This window comes from Spinacia oleracea, chromosome 1 (genome assembly GCF_020520425.1).
Source record: "Spinacia oleracea cultivar Varoflay chromosome 1, BTI_SOV_V1, whole genome shotgun sequence".
In the NCBI taxonomy this organism is placed as follows: domain Eukaryota; kingdom Viridiplantae; phylum Streptophyta; class Magnoliopsida; order Caryophyllales; family Amaranthaceae; genus Spinacia; species Spinacia oleracea.
Genome location: NC_079487.1, coordinates 126,035,514 through 126,053,410, shown reverse-complemented (window position 1 = coordinate 126,053,410; position 17,897 = coordinate 126,035,514). Strand labels below are relative to the sequence as shown.

The window sequence follows — 17,897 nt, the reverse complement described above, 5'->3', positions numbered from 1 at the left end:
ATTGCAGATTACAACTCACCAAACTGAATGTATGATTTTTAGGCAGACAAGTTTTTTAGGCTAATACGGTTATAGACTTATAGTTATTGCCCTGTGTAACATCTATTGAATATTTCACTAAAAGAAGGATTAGCATATTAATTTACAAGCAGAATCATATGAAAACAAAGACATGTTAATAATCGATTGCTAATTTTTAAGCCAATCCGATCCACAATTTCAAGTCAATTCACCCACAAATTTCTAATTCCCATTTTTTTTAAAAAAATTGATTAGCTTGATGATAACTTCTCGCTGATGATTGATTGATGACAATAAAAGAGAGATTGAAAAACATGCTTTATTGCTGATTGTTGTTGATGGGAATTGCGCCAATAAAAAATGGGAATTAAGCCTAATCAACAATGGGAATTAAGGCTAATCAACAATTGGAATTACGCCAGGGTAGACAGGAAGATGAAGGTGAAGAACAAATCCAATAAATCAATAAAGATGAAAACCTTTTCCTAATTTTTTATTTTCTAATGTACTGTATTTTTTATTTTCTAAGTATAAATTAGTAAACGTATTTTTTATTTTAATTTCCTATATCATATAAATAATTAAAATATTTTTTTCTACTTTCCTATACAAATTAGAAATATTTTTTTGAAATAAAAAGTTACATTATTCAATTTGTAAATTAGAATATTAAGATTTCCTACCTTTTTTGTAACATGTATAATAGGTTACATAATCAAAATATTTTAGTTTCCAAATACATTTATGACACATAAGCGTGCCATGTCACCATTGTGACACAGCTTAAAGGTCGCATGTTGCGACCTTTATCATTTCCGCACGGACTAATAGCATATTCGTGTAAAAGTGTGAATGTCAACTAGGTTAGTTTCAATTCATGGCTCTCTCTACACTCACAAAAACTGGTATAGGAGTAGAACAACCTCATTTGAATTAAGTAATAATTATATACTACACCCTCGCTTTCTTTTGATCACAACACTTTGCTTTTAGCACTAATGGTTATCTATACATAAGAACAAAAACAGTTACACAAAATCTTGTTAGAATTATTCCAATTATTTATATCCAAATATCAACTTTAAAAAAAATTACTGATAATAGATATATATCTTTTTTTTTTTTTGACATTGGCTTAATTTGCATAAATAAAACAAACATTACAAACTACCACTACAAACTATCAGGGTTACACAAAACACTAACAACAAGCTTCTAAAAGCCATAAGGGTAGCACGTTCTTCGCTTGTAGCCTCCTGGTTGTTGTCGTGACTTTGTTTACAACGCCGTATTATGCATAGCGTGCCAAAGCCAATTCCGCTTCTGTTTTCCTTATTTGAAATTGAGTCATAGCTGGGTTGGTAAACCTTGAGAGATTCCCTTGAACACCTGTGAAACTTGGATAGCCAAGAAAGGAAAAGAAGAGAAGTAATGACATGAATTGGTTGCATATGACTTGTGAATTGCTCACAAGCCTCATGAATCACTATAAGTGATTCGGGGAGCATACTATGAACCTCCGAAAGGAGAGCAGTGTTCAAATAAGATTTTTTAAAAGTGATGAGAAACATTCTAATCACTAACCTAAATTGAGAATTAACATAAGTTAACCTCAAAGACCAACTAGCAACCAAAATCCATGGACACCAAAACCCCCTCCCACATAAACCTCCTATCCCTGACATGAAACTCAAAACTTTACCTCCAAGACCACAAACAAGGAAAATTGATTCCTCCTTAACACATAACACACCTCCTCCAACACCCAAACACCATTCTTGAGAAGAGGGAAGCATACCAATTAACAACATCTCTCTATACCAAATAACTAATCCCAACTCAACAACAAACCAATATGGACAACCCCACATTGGAAGTCCAATTAAACAACAAGTGACCATATTAAAAGAGAAACTACTTATGAAAGAAAAGAACATCATTACTTCTACCCAAATGCTACTGCAAACCCCGAACATTTGAAGGAAACCACACAAAAAATAATTAATTAAACCACACAACAACCTGACACCAACGAGGAGAACGATAGCGGGACAAAACCTTGGCACACAAAGTCTGAAGGGACAACGAATTTGGCTATACTACACCAACACAGAAACCCTAACCTAGTCTACACCTTTATTGTCAAGATCGGGGTTACCGAAACCGCAAGAACGACGGCAACTAGGAAAGCACCGATGAAAATAGCCAAAACCCCTAAAAACCAGACCTCTAGTCTTTACCAACCGTCAAGATCGGGGTTACCGAAACCGCAAGACGACAACGACTAGGAATACCATTAAAACACTAAAACCCCGCAAGAAATCAGACCCAACAACCCTAAGCTAACACTACCTAATCCAAATTAGAAACTCTAACCCTAACTTTTACCGGCGTGTTTAACGGCGGCGGCGCTCGGGATAGCTTTGGAATTAGGTCACCCAAGGTTGAAGAAATTCAGATCCGATTAATCCTCTCGCTTGAAACGTCGGTTGAAATTGGCTCCACTAACTAATCCTATGAACAATCCGGTGAGAAGGTGTTAACCGAGAGGAGTTTGAAGCTTTTTATTAGGTCAAGCTTTGCTCCGTCTTCTTCTTCGCCGAAAAAACTACGAGCCTCCGATCTACAGAGACAATAGAGTAGGACGCGGCAACAGCGGCTCACCGGCGACCTTTAGCGAGCTAGGATCGCTTCGGCCACCAGCGAGCCGCCTTGGGGTGACGGCGGCGGTAGGGTTTGTGATCGAAGTTTAGAGAGAAGTGGGAGGATTGGTTTTTAGAGAGAGAAAACGTTCCTACTATAATAATAGATATATATCTATGGTCAAAGGTTTGCGTGGAAATCGTGAAAATCAAACTGTGTATTAGATTAAATAAAAATTGAGGTATTGTTTTTTTTTTATATATATATATATAAAAAATGAGCCACAAAGGCGGGGATGTCAGTCATGTCACTTTCAAATTTCAATAGTCCATCAAGCAAAAACTACTCGTATTTCGTAATCACATACTATCGCTTCCAATTACTCCGTATATATAATTAAAATAAATATTATCTTAAGTTGGTCAAAGTAGGAGGCTATTGATAATGTATTATAATGCCTTTAGCATATTATACTAGTTAATCTCAATTTTTTTATTTATGTTAAGTTAACCAATTATATATAGTAATTAACGATTAAACAGAAACACCCACATACAAAAAAACTAAAGCTCATAAAAATGTCTTATTTTCACAGAAGAGGAGCAACTTTTATGGTTATTATTTGCATTATTCTTATGAATCTTATTCTAACACTACATGTGGTTGAAGGGCAGAGAAGTGGTGGCGGCGGTGGTGGTGGAAGGAGTTCATCAAGAGGAAGAACCTTTACCGGCAACCGCGGAACAACAGGCAGCTCCCGGAGCTCCCCTGTTCATCAACCATCATTTAAGTTGGCTTCTTTTGTTTTGTCTTTTGTAATTCTTATTATTTAATTTGGGTGTAATTGGAGATGGAGATCATCAACAAGCACGCACTTTTATGTTCCTTATTTGTATAAATTGTACTCCCTCTGTCTAGATTTCATATATTCACGCCGCAGGTTGTGCAGTCATATTAGTATATTACACTATTAACGTGATGATTATTTTTGAACAGAGGTTAAGAAGGAGAATGTATTATGCTTCTTATGTATGTATGTATGTTCTGATTGTTGTATTTGTACTACTACCTATTTTTTCATTCTGATTTTAAGATACATAAATAATAAAGTTCAAAATATGTGTACAAATCTCAATTTAACTCTTTTGTTTTCTGATGAAAAAACGTCGTCAAATAAGGTCAATGTTTTGCTCCACATAACCAACCAATTGAATCATTTCTCACATTTGCACCAAAAAACCAATTGAATCATTTTTCATAAAGCTATAGTGAAATAAGTTTCTGCTTTCTTTAAGGGATTTCGAACTCACATGTGGATTATTTTATTATTTATAAAAGTCGTAGATCCGTACTCCGGTACTCCAACAAGGTAGCAAGTCAAAGCTAGCTTAGCTTATAAGAATATGAATGGTCAAAGTCAAAGCCCTTGTATGCCTATAAAATGATCTATCAAGGGATCGTTTGCATTACCATGGGAATGATCAATATATACTTATCACTTACGGAGTAATTAAGTATTGGAATCTTTTTTGTTTTTTTTTTCGAAACTAAAAATCAAAATATGAAAATCATAAAATGTTGTTTTTAATTTTTTTTTGTCAGTTTTCAAAATAAACATAATTATTACATGTGTGATTATTCTGTAGTTCATGATTCAATTTAAATTCTATGACTTACAAAACAAAAAAAATAAAAAACTGGTAACGAGCGGTGATACCAAATGATAAGTGTACCCATTATTTTATTGCAGGGACTAATTTCTATATAAAAACAAAAGAAAAAAATTGTCGACCGTAGTTGGATACATCTAAGGTGTTGTTTGGTTCACAAAGGAAATAGAATTTCCCATGAAATGCAAATTCATAGGAAATGAGTTCCTTAATTAAATTAATGGGAACTTGCTAGAGTTATTTGGTTAATAATATGGGAAGTAACTTCCTATGAGATTTTCTACTCACATACGGAGTAGTTTACAATTCATAAGAACTCTAAATTCCCATTTTTTTATGCCAACCAAACAACACCTTAGTTTTTTTTTAACTATCATTGTTTTTTTTGGTCTTAGTTTTCTAAAGAAGAATTAATTAAACTCCAATTATATCCAACCCCCTCCCTTTATTTACTCTCCTCCACGAATTAACCCCTCTATTTTTCCAATCGTAAATAAAAATAAAATTGTAAAAAATTATCCTTCTTATCTATTTTTTCTCGAAACTCTTGTCCGAAAAATTCTCCACCCTTCACCCAAAATATTCACCTTAGAAAAAACAAAAGGAAGAAAAAAAAAACCATAATAATAAATATAAAGACATACAAAAGACCAGAAAAAAACGCCATTTCTTACAATGGCGGGGTTGTTATCATCAAATAACAATAATAAGAAGATGAGGATCAACAAATTGTACGTTGTTTTGATTACCTTCCTGATCATCTCTTTCGTGTTGGTAGTAGTCGAATCGAAGGGGCATCCTCGTCCTCCTCCGACTCTGACATTGGACTACTACAACAAAACATGCCCTCATTTTAACGACATAATCAGCCGCATTGTGACAGCCAAACAGGCTGAGACACCAACAACGGCGGCTGCGGTGGTTCGAGTATTCTTCCATGATTGCATGGTGGATGGTTGTGATGGTTCGACCCTCGTTGCATCGAACCATCTTCATGGCACCGCTGAAAGAGATGCTGATGTCAATCTTTCTCTTCCTGGTGACGCATTTGATCTCGTCACTCGTGTTAAGACGGCCATGGAGTTGGAGTGCCCTGGTGTTGTTTCTTGTACGGATATTTTGGCTACTTCGACTAGGAACCTTATTATGATGACTGGTGGTCCTTTCTATGAGGTTCCCCTTGGACGTAAGGATGGCCTTGTTTCCCAGGTTCGATCTCCAAACCATTTCTTTTTATATATAGTATAATGCACGGCAATCATGTGACCTATCATATACACGTTATCAGTCTTAAGTCTTTAACCTTTATGAGGCGTTTGGTATGTGAGAATGAGAATGAGAATTTGGGGAATAGAGGTTGGAATATAGATTGAGAATTGTCAATTGAGAATTCAAGAAATATGGACATTTCTCTTGTTTGTTTGGTAATGAAAATAGATTGGACAAAAATACTAAAAAAGCCCTTGATAATCTTCCTCCCTTTCGATTTCATTAATGGCAAATTGGTCATTTCATTTTTATCTTGATTTCCATTTCAATTCACTACCCTCCTATGGGAATAAAAAAACAAGGGAATACACCCCTTTATTTCTCATTCTCAATCCCACCTTCATTTCGCATTCCCACAAAACAAACAAGGTAGTTTCAATTCCCATCTTCTCATTTCCAACCATCAATTCCCACAAGACAAACACCCCTTAAGGCAAGATCTCATTCGTCTGACGCGAGAACATATATTAATGTAGTAATATTTATTTTGATTATTTAATGTAATGATTATAGGTTTCAATGTTTCATCAAAAAATTTACAACATCATACACGGGTGATTCTATATGGTTGTCGTTTATTAGAAAATCCGGTCATATGATCTATTCTCATACGTACATTCATCATCTAAACGTTGGATATACAAAGATCGTTACGTGCAACAATATTTGTGATGATAGTCTAAACACATGTTGCTAACATATTGCATATAATTGATGATAGGCATCAAGGGTGCTTGGCAATTTGGCCCTTCCAAACATGACCATGACTCATATCATAGACATGTTCAAGATCAAAGGGTTCACAGTACAAGAGATGGTGGCTCTAATAGGTGCTCACACAATTGGGTTCTCTCACTGCACCGAGTTCAGCAACCGGCTCTTCCATTACAGCAGAACCCAACCCGTTGACCCGAAGTTGAACCCAAAATATGCTGATGGGCTCAAGAAGTTGTGTGCCAACTACACCACAGACCCAACCATGGCAGCCTTCAACGACGTTATGACCCCTGGAAAGTTTGACAACATGTACTACAAGAACCTCCAGCGCGGGCTAGGACTCCTTGCCTCGGATCAAGCCATGGCTGATGACCCGCGAACCAGGCCTACAGTAGACCTCTATGCAGCTAATGAAACAGCTTTCTTTAACGACTTTGCTAAGGCGATGTTAAAGGCGAGTATTTACAAGATTAGAACTGACAAGGATGGAGAGGTAAGACACAGGTGTGATGCCTTCAACGAATAAACAGCAACTTCAATATGAGATTTCAGAAGGAATTCTAATTAGGATGAAAAGTTCCAAAACACAAAAAAGTCTTTTTATTTTCCTAGAAATGAAATGAATGTTGAACCTAAAAGAAAATTTACACAAGTTTTAAGCAATGGTGATTTAGTGTTAAGGGTATTCGATTTCGTTCTGTTCTTTTTTTTGTTTTTCTTGTTTATATGGTTTGATTTAATTTCTTGTAATGTAACATTGTAAGTTGTAACCCAAAAGAATTTTCATTACTCATTTGTCATATTCTCCTATCACTATATAAAAGTAAAGTATATATATATATATATATATATATATATATATAAAAGTAATATAACCTCCCCTGTTTTGTAAGTAAATATCAAGTTAAAAATTGTCGACAAACCCATTAACTCAGGGGCACTGATGTCCCTAACCATAACACTTGCAAGCTCAGAGCCGAGTTGCTGCACAATAAAAATGGGGATTATTGGTACAAATATTTTCTATCGAAAAAAACCCTGGATTAAGGATACCCATGTAATGAATAAATTATGCATTTTATGGATGCTAATTTTCTGAGTTCATGAAAAAAGTAGAGTACAAAAAAAAAGGAAAAAGAACTAGGTGAATAAATTTTACAATAAAAATGAATGACTAATGCTTTACAAGAGAATTGCCAAACCAATATGTTAATTCATATTGGCAATTGCATGAGAAAGAACAGCCTGCTGCATCTTGAACCTTTTGCATAAAATCACAGTCACAGACATGGATTCTCCATTTTAATCCAAGCAGCTGGATTAAAGATTCTCATCATCACGCACACCCAAATCTAAGAATCCCGAACTCTGAGATGTATAAGCGTAGATTATTCTCAGTCTATCTTAACGGTTTTCAACATGATTTCCTTTTACCGGCCTTTAAATGGATGTTAAACCATTTCTTCTTCCTCAGTCTTTCCCTAACAGACTTCCTTTCTCTCGAGCTCGAGTAACCCTCTTCTTTACAGTATCCCTCTTCGTTAGTATATCCCTCTTCTTTACCGTAACCCTCTTCTTTAGACTCTTTGGCTGAACTCCTCTTGGTTTTACTTGAGCTACGCTTCATTGGAGGAACAACTGTATATGAAGCATGGATTTCATTCCTCTGTTTTAGAAGGTCATCAATCTGCAGAACCATGTTGTCAAATGCATGGATGGGTTGCAACTCTTTATATTGAAAGCGTAATTCATAGAGAAGATCCAAGTGTTGATGAACTTACCGCCTGCATTTCTTTTGCGTATCTATTTGTCATCTCAGTAAATTGGGTAAGAACCTGCATATACAGCAACATGTAAGACAAGCAGAGCAAGTTCATACAATACCCTAGTTTTCTTTTCTTTTCTTTTCAGGGTATGTTCTATCTTCACTTCTTTGGTAAGTTTTAACAATCCTACTTGTTTTTCCACCCAAAAAAAAATTAAAAAACCATACTGTTTCTTTCCCTGCATCATTATTGATAAAAATAACAAATAAAAAAGGAAGAGTTCAAGCAAGTACTTCTCTGTATTCGCTCTCAAACTTAGAGAGTTCCGCCCTTTTAGATAATAATTGTGCTTCCGCCTCTCTAAGGTCATCCTTCTCTTTTGTAAAAGGTGAAGCACAAAGAGCTTCAATTGTGTAGCTCACACTTTTGAAAAAGTTGTCACCTATTAGCATACAACAACCAAAAAATGGTCAGGTACCTGCATCTATGAATTAATGCAGAGTCAAAAGAAAAATATTATGATCTCCGTCCCATAATGAACTTCACAAGGTGCACCACATATTCGGTTAAAAAAATTGACGTGGGCAGGAGAAAAAGGGATAAAATGGAAGTGTTGAGAAGGAAAAGGAAAAAAATACTCTCCGTTCTTTTTGTCTTCTCTGATTCCTTTTTTGTTTTTGTTTTTTTTTTTTTGGGGGGGGGGGGGGGGTGAGTATTTTTGTTTATCTCTCCTGCATTTGTTTTTCTCACAAGAGCTCCCATGTGATTCAAATGACCTAGATAACCCTTACTTTTCCTTGGTATGCGGTAAACAAAAAGGGAAAAACCAACAGAACAAAGGAGAAAATCAACCCCCCCCCCCCCCACCCATACACTCCCTTGCACCCCTGCCAAACATCCGTCGAATTTTGACTAAAATCAAACAAAGAACCCAGAATTCAATATTCAAACCCAAAAATCGATCAGAAACAAAAGTTACAACGAGTAATAAAAAACAAGGATAAATCAAAGACGAGAAGAATTCACTTGAAAATAACAACGGACAGAGATCACTGACAAGTATCCTCCAAAATTTCATCCAATCCAAACAGAAAAAATGAGGCAAAGGGGAAATAGAAAATCCATATTCCAACAAGACCCTCACGACATCAAACTCTGACATATAACTTCGGAAATTCCCAGGTCAAATTTTAGCTGCCTCAATATAACCAACCAAATTGAAGGTTACAAATAGAGGGGAGAAAAACGAGAGAGAGTGATGGTAATATGTTATTTTAACCACGATTTTCAGCATTTACAGGGTACGAAAAATATTAAGTGGTCCAAACAAAATAGGGGGAGGGGGGACTTTTAAGCAACAGTAGGATTATTTTGTAAATTCCGAAAAAGATTGGTCTCTCACATAAAAACTTCCCTTAAATTATTTGGACCAGCACCGAAGTCGGGGTCACTTGCGAGGATTGGAGATAAGCCCGACGGGAGCACCTTAAATCATTTACTTTAGCTTGAATTCGTAGTGTGAAATTTATGTGGGACATTCCAAAATGAAAAGTGTGAAGTTTGATAGGGGAAGGAGGGTCCTATGCAGATAAAAAGAAGCAAGAGCCAAGTTAGCGCAAATAGATCAACGAACCATAGACTGCAAATACATGGGTTCCAGGTTTCAATTCAATCAGTTCACATGGTTGAAATCCATCCAGCTTTTTGAAGAAGGCAGCATCTGGATCCTTAGCAGCTGCCACCTAAAATATACACAATACTGGGAATAACAACTGCATGTCTTAATTCAAGCAAATAAGGGAAAACTGTAATTCAAATAATAGCTCACCGAACTAGCAGAGCGATCCAACCGATAAACAGGGAAGCCAAGAAAAAACATTCCAGCAGAAGTAACTTTTCTACTCTTAGTGCTGTCTTCCTGTGTTGAAAGAAGCTAAAGTTTAGAACTCCAAAAGACGTGGGGGTATTATCATACAATCTGAGTTGAAAAGGATATGTAAATTACCTGTAGTGCGAGACTTATGCCACCATTCTCCTCCTGTTCGAAATACAACAGCTGCAACAGAAGACAAACTTCAGTTAGCAGTAATTATAGTATCATGGCGGTCAAAAATCAGAACCAATATAAAATGTATATTCCAACTAGAATATGACAGCAATTCGAAATTTAGAAGCCAGATGCTTCAGAATATCAGCATCCAATACAAGAAAATAACCATTTTGAAGATACTGAAAGAGTATTTCTAGAACCCAAACAGTTGAAAGAACATTTCTAATTCTCTACGGTCCTTTCGAGTTCCAAGTAGACGAAGGGGAAGATCAAACACGCTCTTAAGAGAGACCAAAAATTATTGGCTTTAATGAGATGTTTAGACCATAGGTGTATGCTGAAGGGTTTAGTTTGGTGTGGACGAGAAACGATATGGTTGCACAATGATGGCAGGGAGCTACTAAAGATGCTAAAAAGGACTTCGCAAGCTCTTGGAAGAAACTTAACTGGAAACTTGTATAAAGGTAAGTATACTGTCCTAGAAGTCAGATAGGTCACTAAATTAACTTCTAAATAATATACAATAAAGAGTAACTCATACAAATACAAATCACTAACTTTAAAAGCTCTGATCTTTGATTTCTACCATTACTGTGATTAATTCAGTATTATGATTACTCGGTGTATCAGATGTCCACATGACAGATGCTAAGCTGTATTTAAAATTCAGAACTTAGAGATTCTATTAACAGCATGCAAATAGCCGCCTCACATCAGTATTTCACATTTGAACATCTAAAAACTGGTTTTCAGAAAGTTTCGATGATTGAATAAAGTTTGTGAATAACTGGTGCATCTAAAACATCAGGCAATCTTAATAGACTTAAGACCAAAAAAAAAGCAATTAGAGAAGAAACACGTGAACGAGTAAGAAGAAGGCAAAAATCAAAGAAGAGAGGCCTACATAAATCTCCAGTCTAGAAACTAGAAAGCACAAATTACTGCAGTTTAAGACTTAAAAGCCTCAGCCTGACTTGGTCAAAGCATCACCACTCCTTTGTTTTGGTTTAGTGTTGTCTATAGTCCAGGTTGCATGAAAGCATTCACATACTTCCCTACACAACGATCAACCATCACTTTTCATGTCAACTATAACATGGAAATCACTAGAAAAGGAAGATCATATCCAAGGCTTATTAAGTTATACTCTACACTCTGAAACTTTTATGGCAAGTAGTAAGAAAGCATCCACATATTTCCCCAGGTGAAAAGTTGACGACTACTTCTCATGTCCGCTATCAATACAATCCACTAGCCAGGCAGTATGATACAAGCATAGTAGTTCAAAACCTCACCGGTCTTGTTTTGATTAACTAATGTCTAGACTCGAGAACACCAATGCCAAGTTGTACAAAAGCATTTGTAATTCTTATGCCCACTGTCATATACATCCCACTAGCAAAGACAGCGTCATAGAAGCACAGTAGCTCAAGGCCTCACAGACCAGCTAGGCATTGCATAGGATTTCAAGCTCAGTAGTTCAAGCCCTGTCACTGGGCTGGAATAGTAAGCCTTAGAAGTGAAAAGGAAATAATGTATAGCACAAACCTTAAATTTGCTTTTATCAGATGATTGCACACGGCAGACAAGTCCACCCCGCGCCTCCTCTTCAGTTATTGATACAGAGTAAAAATGGGCAGATTGCTTTTCTACCTGTAAACCAAGTTGGAATTCAATATACCATAAAAAGAAAAAGATAACAGGGAGAGATACTTGACGCAGTTAAATTCTACCTTTCTAAATATAGGCTGGCCCAGTGGAAGAGGTGAGATAGATACCCTACCATTTAATGCCTCTTCCAACACTGTTGCCGAGACTGTGGTCTTGATGGGCACACCAAGTTTGCTAAATAGCGCCGCAAACATTGTATTTACAGTTCCCAGACTTGAAAGATCGAGCTCAAGTTCTTGATTTTCAGATTCAACAGCCTAGTTTGCAAAATACAACATATTCAACCAACTTAGAAGGATATGAAATGGAAAATCAAAGGCAAAAACATATGCATGGGATTTAAAAGTTGTGTCACTTGAAAGAACAAAACACATAGAAATAAACATAACATGCGAATGAAGTTGCTGACCTCAAAACCAGCTGCGTCATACTGGCGTCTTTTCTCAGGATCAGATAGTATGTTGTATGAGAATGTGACCTCTTTGAACATATCCGAAGCCTTAGGATCATTTGCATTCTTGTCAGGATGATACCTTAAAAATTGAAACAATAATCTAATTAATTTGTAATAATTATAATATAATCATTATAATCATAGATAACAACTGTTTGATAGGGAGTGTGTTTGTAAATTAGAGAGTGGTGTTACTGGTGTACGATGCACTTCCGTAACAGGAATTCACGAGACTTCGAACTTAGCCCTGATAGCCAACCAGTAAACAGTAAAAGCGGCCAGAAGTAGATGAATTGGAAATGGAAATTGAGAGAGGTTTTAGGAGAGAGATTCTAATAATTGAACAGTAATGTGGAATGATAGATTTATAGGATATGTGCTACTTGTTCATCCAATATGCTTAGGAAGTTACAGCTGTGAAGTTACAGCCACACAAAAATGACACTAGATAGATTTATCCAGTAGACTCACCTAACATAACATTGACAAAACAGGCGAGGGACAAGTAGAATTACAGCAGTATCATTCCCATTCCTCGCAAGAGAACATATAGAAGATAAATGGCATTTTGATGCAAAAATCAATAAGTCCAGCACATAAATTACTAAAAACGCTACAATATGTTAAACTATCAGCTAAGTTATACATCTAGTGTGTAGTTTCAGACATGATTACTCTCATTCTTCAATGCGCTGGTTCTAATAGTAGTATAGACATGAAATGTGATATCATGAGTAACTCTCTCATAGTAAGTTACAACTAAGACATTCGTAGCATATCTATGCATATTTGGATCTGATTGGTTGACCATCCAAGCAACATAATCAGATGTGCATAGCCCAAAGTTTAAATTAACACCTTGCCCTACTTTTTTGTCCCAATCATAGTTTTCTATAGTAAAATCAGATTCTGACAACCAGCAGATCTTATCAATATTCAGCAAACCTTCCAAGTGGGCTTTGCGGCGGTGATATGATTTTTCGCAACATTATAGCAACAGACAGGCTTGATTAGCCCTCTCAATCTCATCATTTACAACCTCAATGTAAGATGCCTCTCCTTCCACAACCAGCAATGAGTCAATGACAGTTTCAAAGTACTTTTGAAGAACTAAATATAAATCCCTTCTCAAGGTTTTTTAAGTCCACTTCCTTTGTGTAAGCCTCTTAAAAGATTTTCAGCTTAAAAAATCTACTTTGAAGAAGCCAACAAACATATTCAAGAATCCAAGCATGTGAAGTCATTGCACATATCATGAGCGCTCCCCTTGTTGAACTCTAGCCCTGTCGCTTATAAGAAGATCCTTGATATTATTTCCTCCATGAAGGACATAAATAAACAACTTTAAGCTATTGTCTTGTCTAGTTGTCTTCCATGAAAAGCAAAAGAACAGATAACAAAATTGCACCTTGAGTTCTGCCAATATACATTGAAGATGAAAACCCATCCAATTGAAAGAACCAACCTTTATTTCCCTTTCTAACCCACGATGTCATCAAAACTGGTAGGTCGGTGACACAGAAGAGCCACAATACACGCTGTAAATCTTCAATTAGCCTATACACAAGCCGTCCCAAGTACATGCTTCTAGAAGCAGGTCATGTATCAATTAACTTTTGAAACCCAACTGGAAAAAGATTGCAAGACACTCACAATATGAACTACAAGCCACTTCACTCCTGCTTAAAGCACCCGAATCACCCAATGCCTTACGACTAATTTCCATTTCCCAAATTAAGTACCACTTTCGAGTTTCTAATCCTTCACTGGAACACTTCTGCACTTGTATTTTGCAGATACCAGAATTCCACAAATTATCCTCCATTTCTCCAACAAAACCCCTTCTTCACTACATTCCCGCAAACACTAAGCTCATTCCTAAGCATTAGCACCATATTACTTCCAAAACTACATTAATTATCTCCACTTGCCAACCGAAATTCAAACAAAAATTAAATCAAAGCCCGCACAATATGACAAATCCCATCTCAACAATAGATAACCCCAAACAATAAATGACAATTAAAACCCACAAATCCGGATAAATAAAATTAAATACATTCAATTAAATAACTAATTAAACTTCAAAATAATGGAGTAATAATAAGGAACATACTTGAGGGCTAATTTGCGATAGGCGGATTTGATTTCTTGATCGGTAGAGTTGTGAGGAACGCCGAGAACTTCATAAATGTCTCGCCGGAGCTGCGGTGGTTCTTGGGGTGGTTGTTGTTCTTGCTTCTTCCCGGAATTAACTCTTTCCGGCTTTGATTTCTGAGCTGCCGGCATTTTCGTAATCGATTTGGGAAATTCTCTCTCCTCCAACAACAACAACAACAACAACAACAACACCAACAACAACAAAACCCTAAAAATCAACACTATTCTTCAGAAAAAGAAATCTATCTTCCGACATAATTATAATAACAAACATCCCAGATTTAGTGAGATACTAAACCTTGAATAATTAACTTTTTTTTTAATCAAATAAATGATTAAAATGGTGAAAGATTTGATTTTTGAATAGTAAGTTTTGTTGTTCGAAAAATTAGGGGAATTAGAGAAACTGAAATTGGGTGAAATTTCAACAAGTTCATGTGTAGGTCATCACTCAGTTAGAACTTAGCTCAGAAATAGAAGGGTGAGAGAATGAGTGTGGAAATGCTGGTAAAGTTTTTAAAAAGTTGAAAAAATTAAAAATGGTTCATTCAAATTTTTAAAAATTGAACTTGATGCTATTTTATTGTCACCAGAATGCGCCGCATAGGCATAGGATACCGAATCACTCGTGATATGGTAGCCATTGGCCTACAGCTGTCAGAAGCTGACCCGACCCGAAAAAACACATGTTTTCAACACTAATCGAATTGGTTTGACCCGGAATTTTCAGGATCTGAATTCGATTTGTAATCGACTAGACTCTACCCGATATCTATTTCACCCGATCTGAACTCCACTCGTAACAAGTATGACCATTGACCCGAAATTAAATAGACCCGACCCAAACGATCTGTTTCCGAAATTTTTTGACCCGAACCAAACAAACCCGAATTGTGGTCAACCCATAATCCATCTCATGACCCGATTTGACACCCTCTAATTGTAGCTAACCGATTGTAAGAGGGTCACGGTACCACCAAATCTAGTTTGTTCGTACTTTTCTTTATTTCTAACTGAGTAAATAAAAATTATATCGACTATGCTTTATAATCAGATTAATTGTGCTCGTCTTAAAATTTATACTTGTATCGCCACTTACTGTATTAGATAACTGGATTATAACTCTAATTATAATTGACCTACTTAAATCAACTCGCCTGATAATCAGCTAGTCTAGGGTATTATTTAATCGTAATATGTCGATTTATTATACATTCAACTATGAGTTGACTGTAAATAAACTTGAAATTACTCATACATATGTTGAACGATTTTGTTGCCTAATATACGCCCAACTCGAGTAGAGTCGATAAAATATGTTGCAGAAGATATGATTTCTACCTTTAATAACATCTCTAACTATCAATTTGAAAAGAAAAATAAGGACAAGAAAATTTCAAAAGAAAATTCTGACATTCACACCGCTAAGGGTTTATTTTCTTAATTTACCTAAACCATTATGGTCTAAATTTATCTTAACTTATTTTATCTTAGTTCTTAATTCATACCTCATATCTTAACGTATCTCCGCTTATATAAACACAAGTTTTATAATAGTTGCTAATCGAACTTTAATATTTAACTTAAATTATTTGTTTTTAATAGTTGCTAATCGAACTTTAATATTTAACTTAAATTATTTGTTTAAAAATAAATAAAAGGTCTGAAGAACACAACTAAGCTGACTCGTAACCAATTACTTGACTTTAACTACCCAACTCAAAATCCAAAGTCACTTGACTCAATTTTCACCTATTAAATAACATGTCTAATACGGAGTAATGATGATTTTGTCATGGTTAGCTTATTCTTATTGGAAATAAAATTGAATATTTATGACATGACACAAAACAAACCACACCGACTTAAACTGAAAATCAATATGACCATAATTCATTCGAATATGACCTGCCTGATGTACCCTAACTCATACAACTTGTTTTCCATTCTTATAACGCTTAAGTGGTGTAAATTCCATAAAATGAGTAATGACACTTACATTCTACTTACTTAAGAGAATTTAAAGATTAAGCAACCAAATGCTGAAATTCTTTTATTCATTGAAAATTTATACATTCTACGTTCATGTCAACTAAACAACTTTTCAAATTTCCATTATATACTAAAATTCTAACTTCCTCACAACTCTACATAAAGCCAAACTAATATTTATAGCCACATTAGCCAGGGGTTGATCGAACTTATATAGACGAGAGGGAGTCTCGGCACCACCAAAGTTCCGATTTTTTTTTTTTTTTTAGAAAACATCAACGAAAAAATATTGATTAAAAAATAGGTAAACTATTTAAAATAAACTTTCCGGTTGTGGCAAAATTTATTTTCATTTCAGACTGCAAAATAATTGTGGAGAGCATCAATAACAGAAACACAACCACGATATGGTTATCTAATCTTTATGAAAAATGCAGGGAGTTCCAAAGACAGCTAGGAAGCGGTTGTTTGAGGTCAAGTTGGTCATAGAGGCAGATTATGTGCCGAGGAAAGCCAAGGACCGGCTGAGACTGTTGCATCCAAGAGTTGATGTCCTCAATGTTTTAGGCAGTCTACTTGCAATGATTGGTTATGTATTTGTTCCACGTGGAGTGGAAGCTGAAATATTCAGCACACATTAACTAATGATGTACTACGTACTCCGTATATTTTGGTGACAACATAATCTGATGGTGAAGTAACTCGTTTTGATTAAAAATAACTTTTTGGTTCAACTCCGGTTGAGAGTAACGCAAAATATTTATTAATTACCTAGCTAACTTCTAATAACTTCGTGGAAGTAAAACAATTCAGGACTATGTCCACCATTATTTGATAAAGAAAATAAAAATTAAACATTTAGGACCCCATGTGAATAAATGAGTATGTAGTTTAATTGTAATGTGATTAAGAAGTGGAGTAGGGGAGTCTTTCACATATATCAATGAAATAAAAGAGAGAGAGAAGAGGTTGATTATTGCCACAATCAAAGCAGAAAAGGTAGGGCATTGAAATCATAATCACTATGTTTGAAATCAGACTGGCAAAGGAAACTTGGTTTTCAATTCATATACTGTAGCTTGTATTTATTGGATTTTGAGTATACATCACATTATCACATGATCCCTAATTAGGATATCATTATGTTTTTTATTTTTTACTATATGGTTTGCTTCTAAGTTAGTGGTAGTAATTATTGTCTTTGTTCAATGTTGTGGACGTATAAATGAGTAAGAACAAGTGTAGATTTGTGTTGTTTGATAAGAAAGTAAATGTTTAAGATTTTTCTTTAATACTGATATGTGTATCTTTACTGTGATTATGTATTAGTATGTGATTACGGAGTCCTGAAACTTTTTTTTTTATCTTCCACACAATGTACCTCTTATAACATAGAATGAGGTGTTTTGAGCCTTTACGTTTCACATTGAGAACCACCTTATAGTTTTTACGTACCCTAGCTATTTTAATCTATGTATCTCACT

The 17,897-nt window shown here is 35.5% G+C and overlaps 2 protein-coding genes across 2 annotated transcripts; one reads left to right on the top strand and one right to left on the bottom strand.

The window, feature by feature from the left end:
* The first annotated feature begins 4,858 nt into the window (after positions 1–4,858).
* On the top strand, positions 4,859–7,113 carry LOC110782806 (peroxidase 41-like). The gene is made up of 2 exons (XM_021987056.2): positions 4,859–5,543; positions 6,325–7,113. The coding sequence occupies exons 1-2, from the start codon at positions 5,010–5,012 to the stop codon at positions 6,844–6,846; spliced, it is 1,056 nt and encodes a 351-aa protein (XP_021842748.1). The 5' UTR covers positions 4,859–5,009; the 3' UTR covers positions 6,847–7,113.
* Positions 7,114–7,363: 250 nt separating this feature from the next.
* On the bottom strand, positions 7,364–14,971 carry LOC110782881 (chaperone protein dnaJ 16). Its single transcript, XM_021987125.2, has 10 exons — positions 14,378–14,971; positions 12,217–12,340; positions 11,870–12,064; positions 11,685–11,789; positions 10,092–10,142; positions 9,915–10,004; positions 9,720–9,828; positions 8,380–8,528; positions 8,102–8,155; positions 7,364–8,007 (listed from the first exon to the last, which is right to left on the bottom strand). The coding sequence occupies exons 1-10, from the start codon at positions 14,548–14,550 to the stop codon at positions 7,735–7,737; spliced, it is 1,323 nt and encodes a 440-aa protein (XP_021842817.1). The 5' UTR covers positions 14,551–14,971; the 3' UTR covers positions 7,364–7,734.
* Between the last annotated feature and the right edge of the window lie 2,926 nt (positions 14,972–17,897).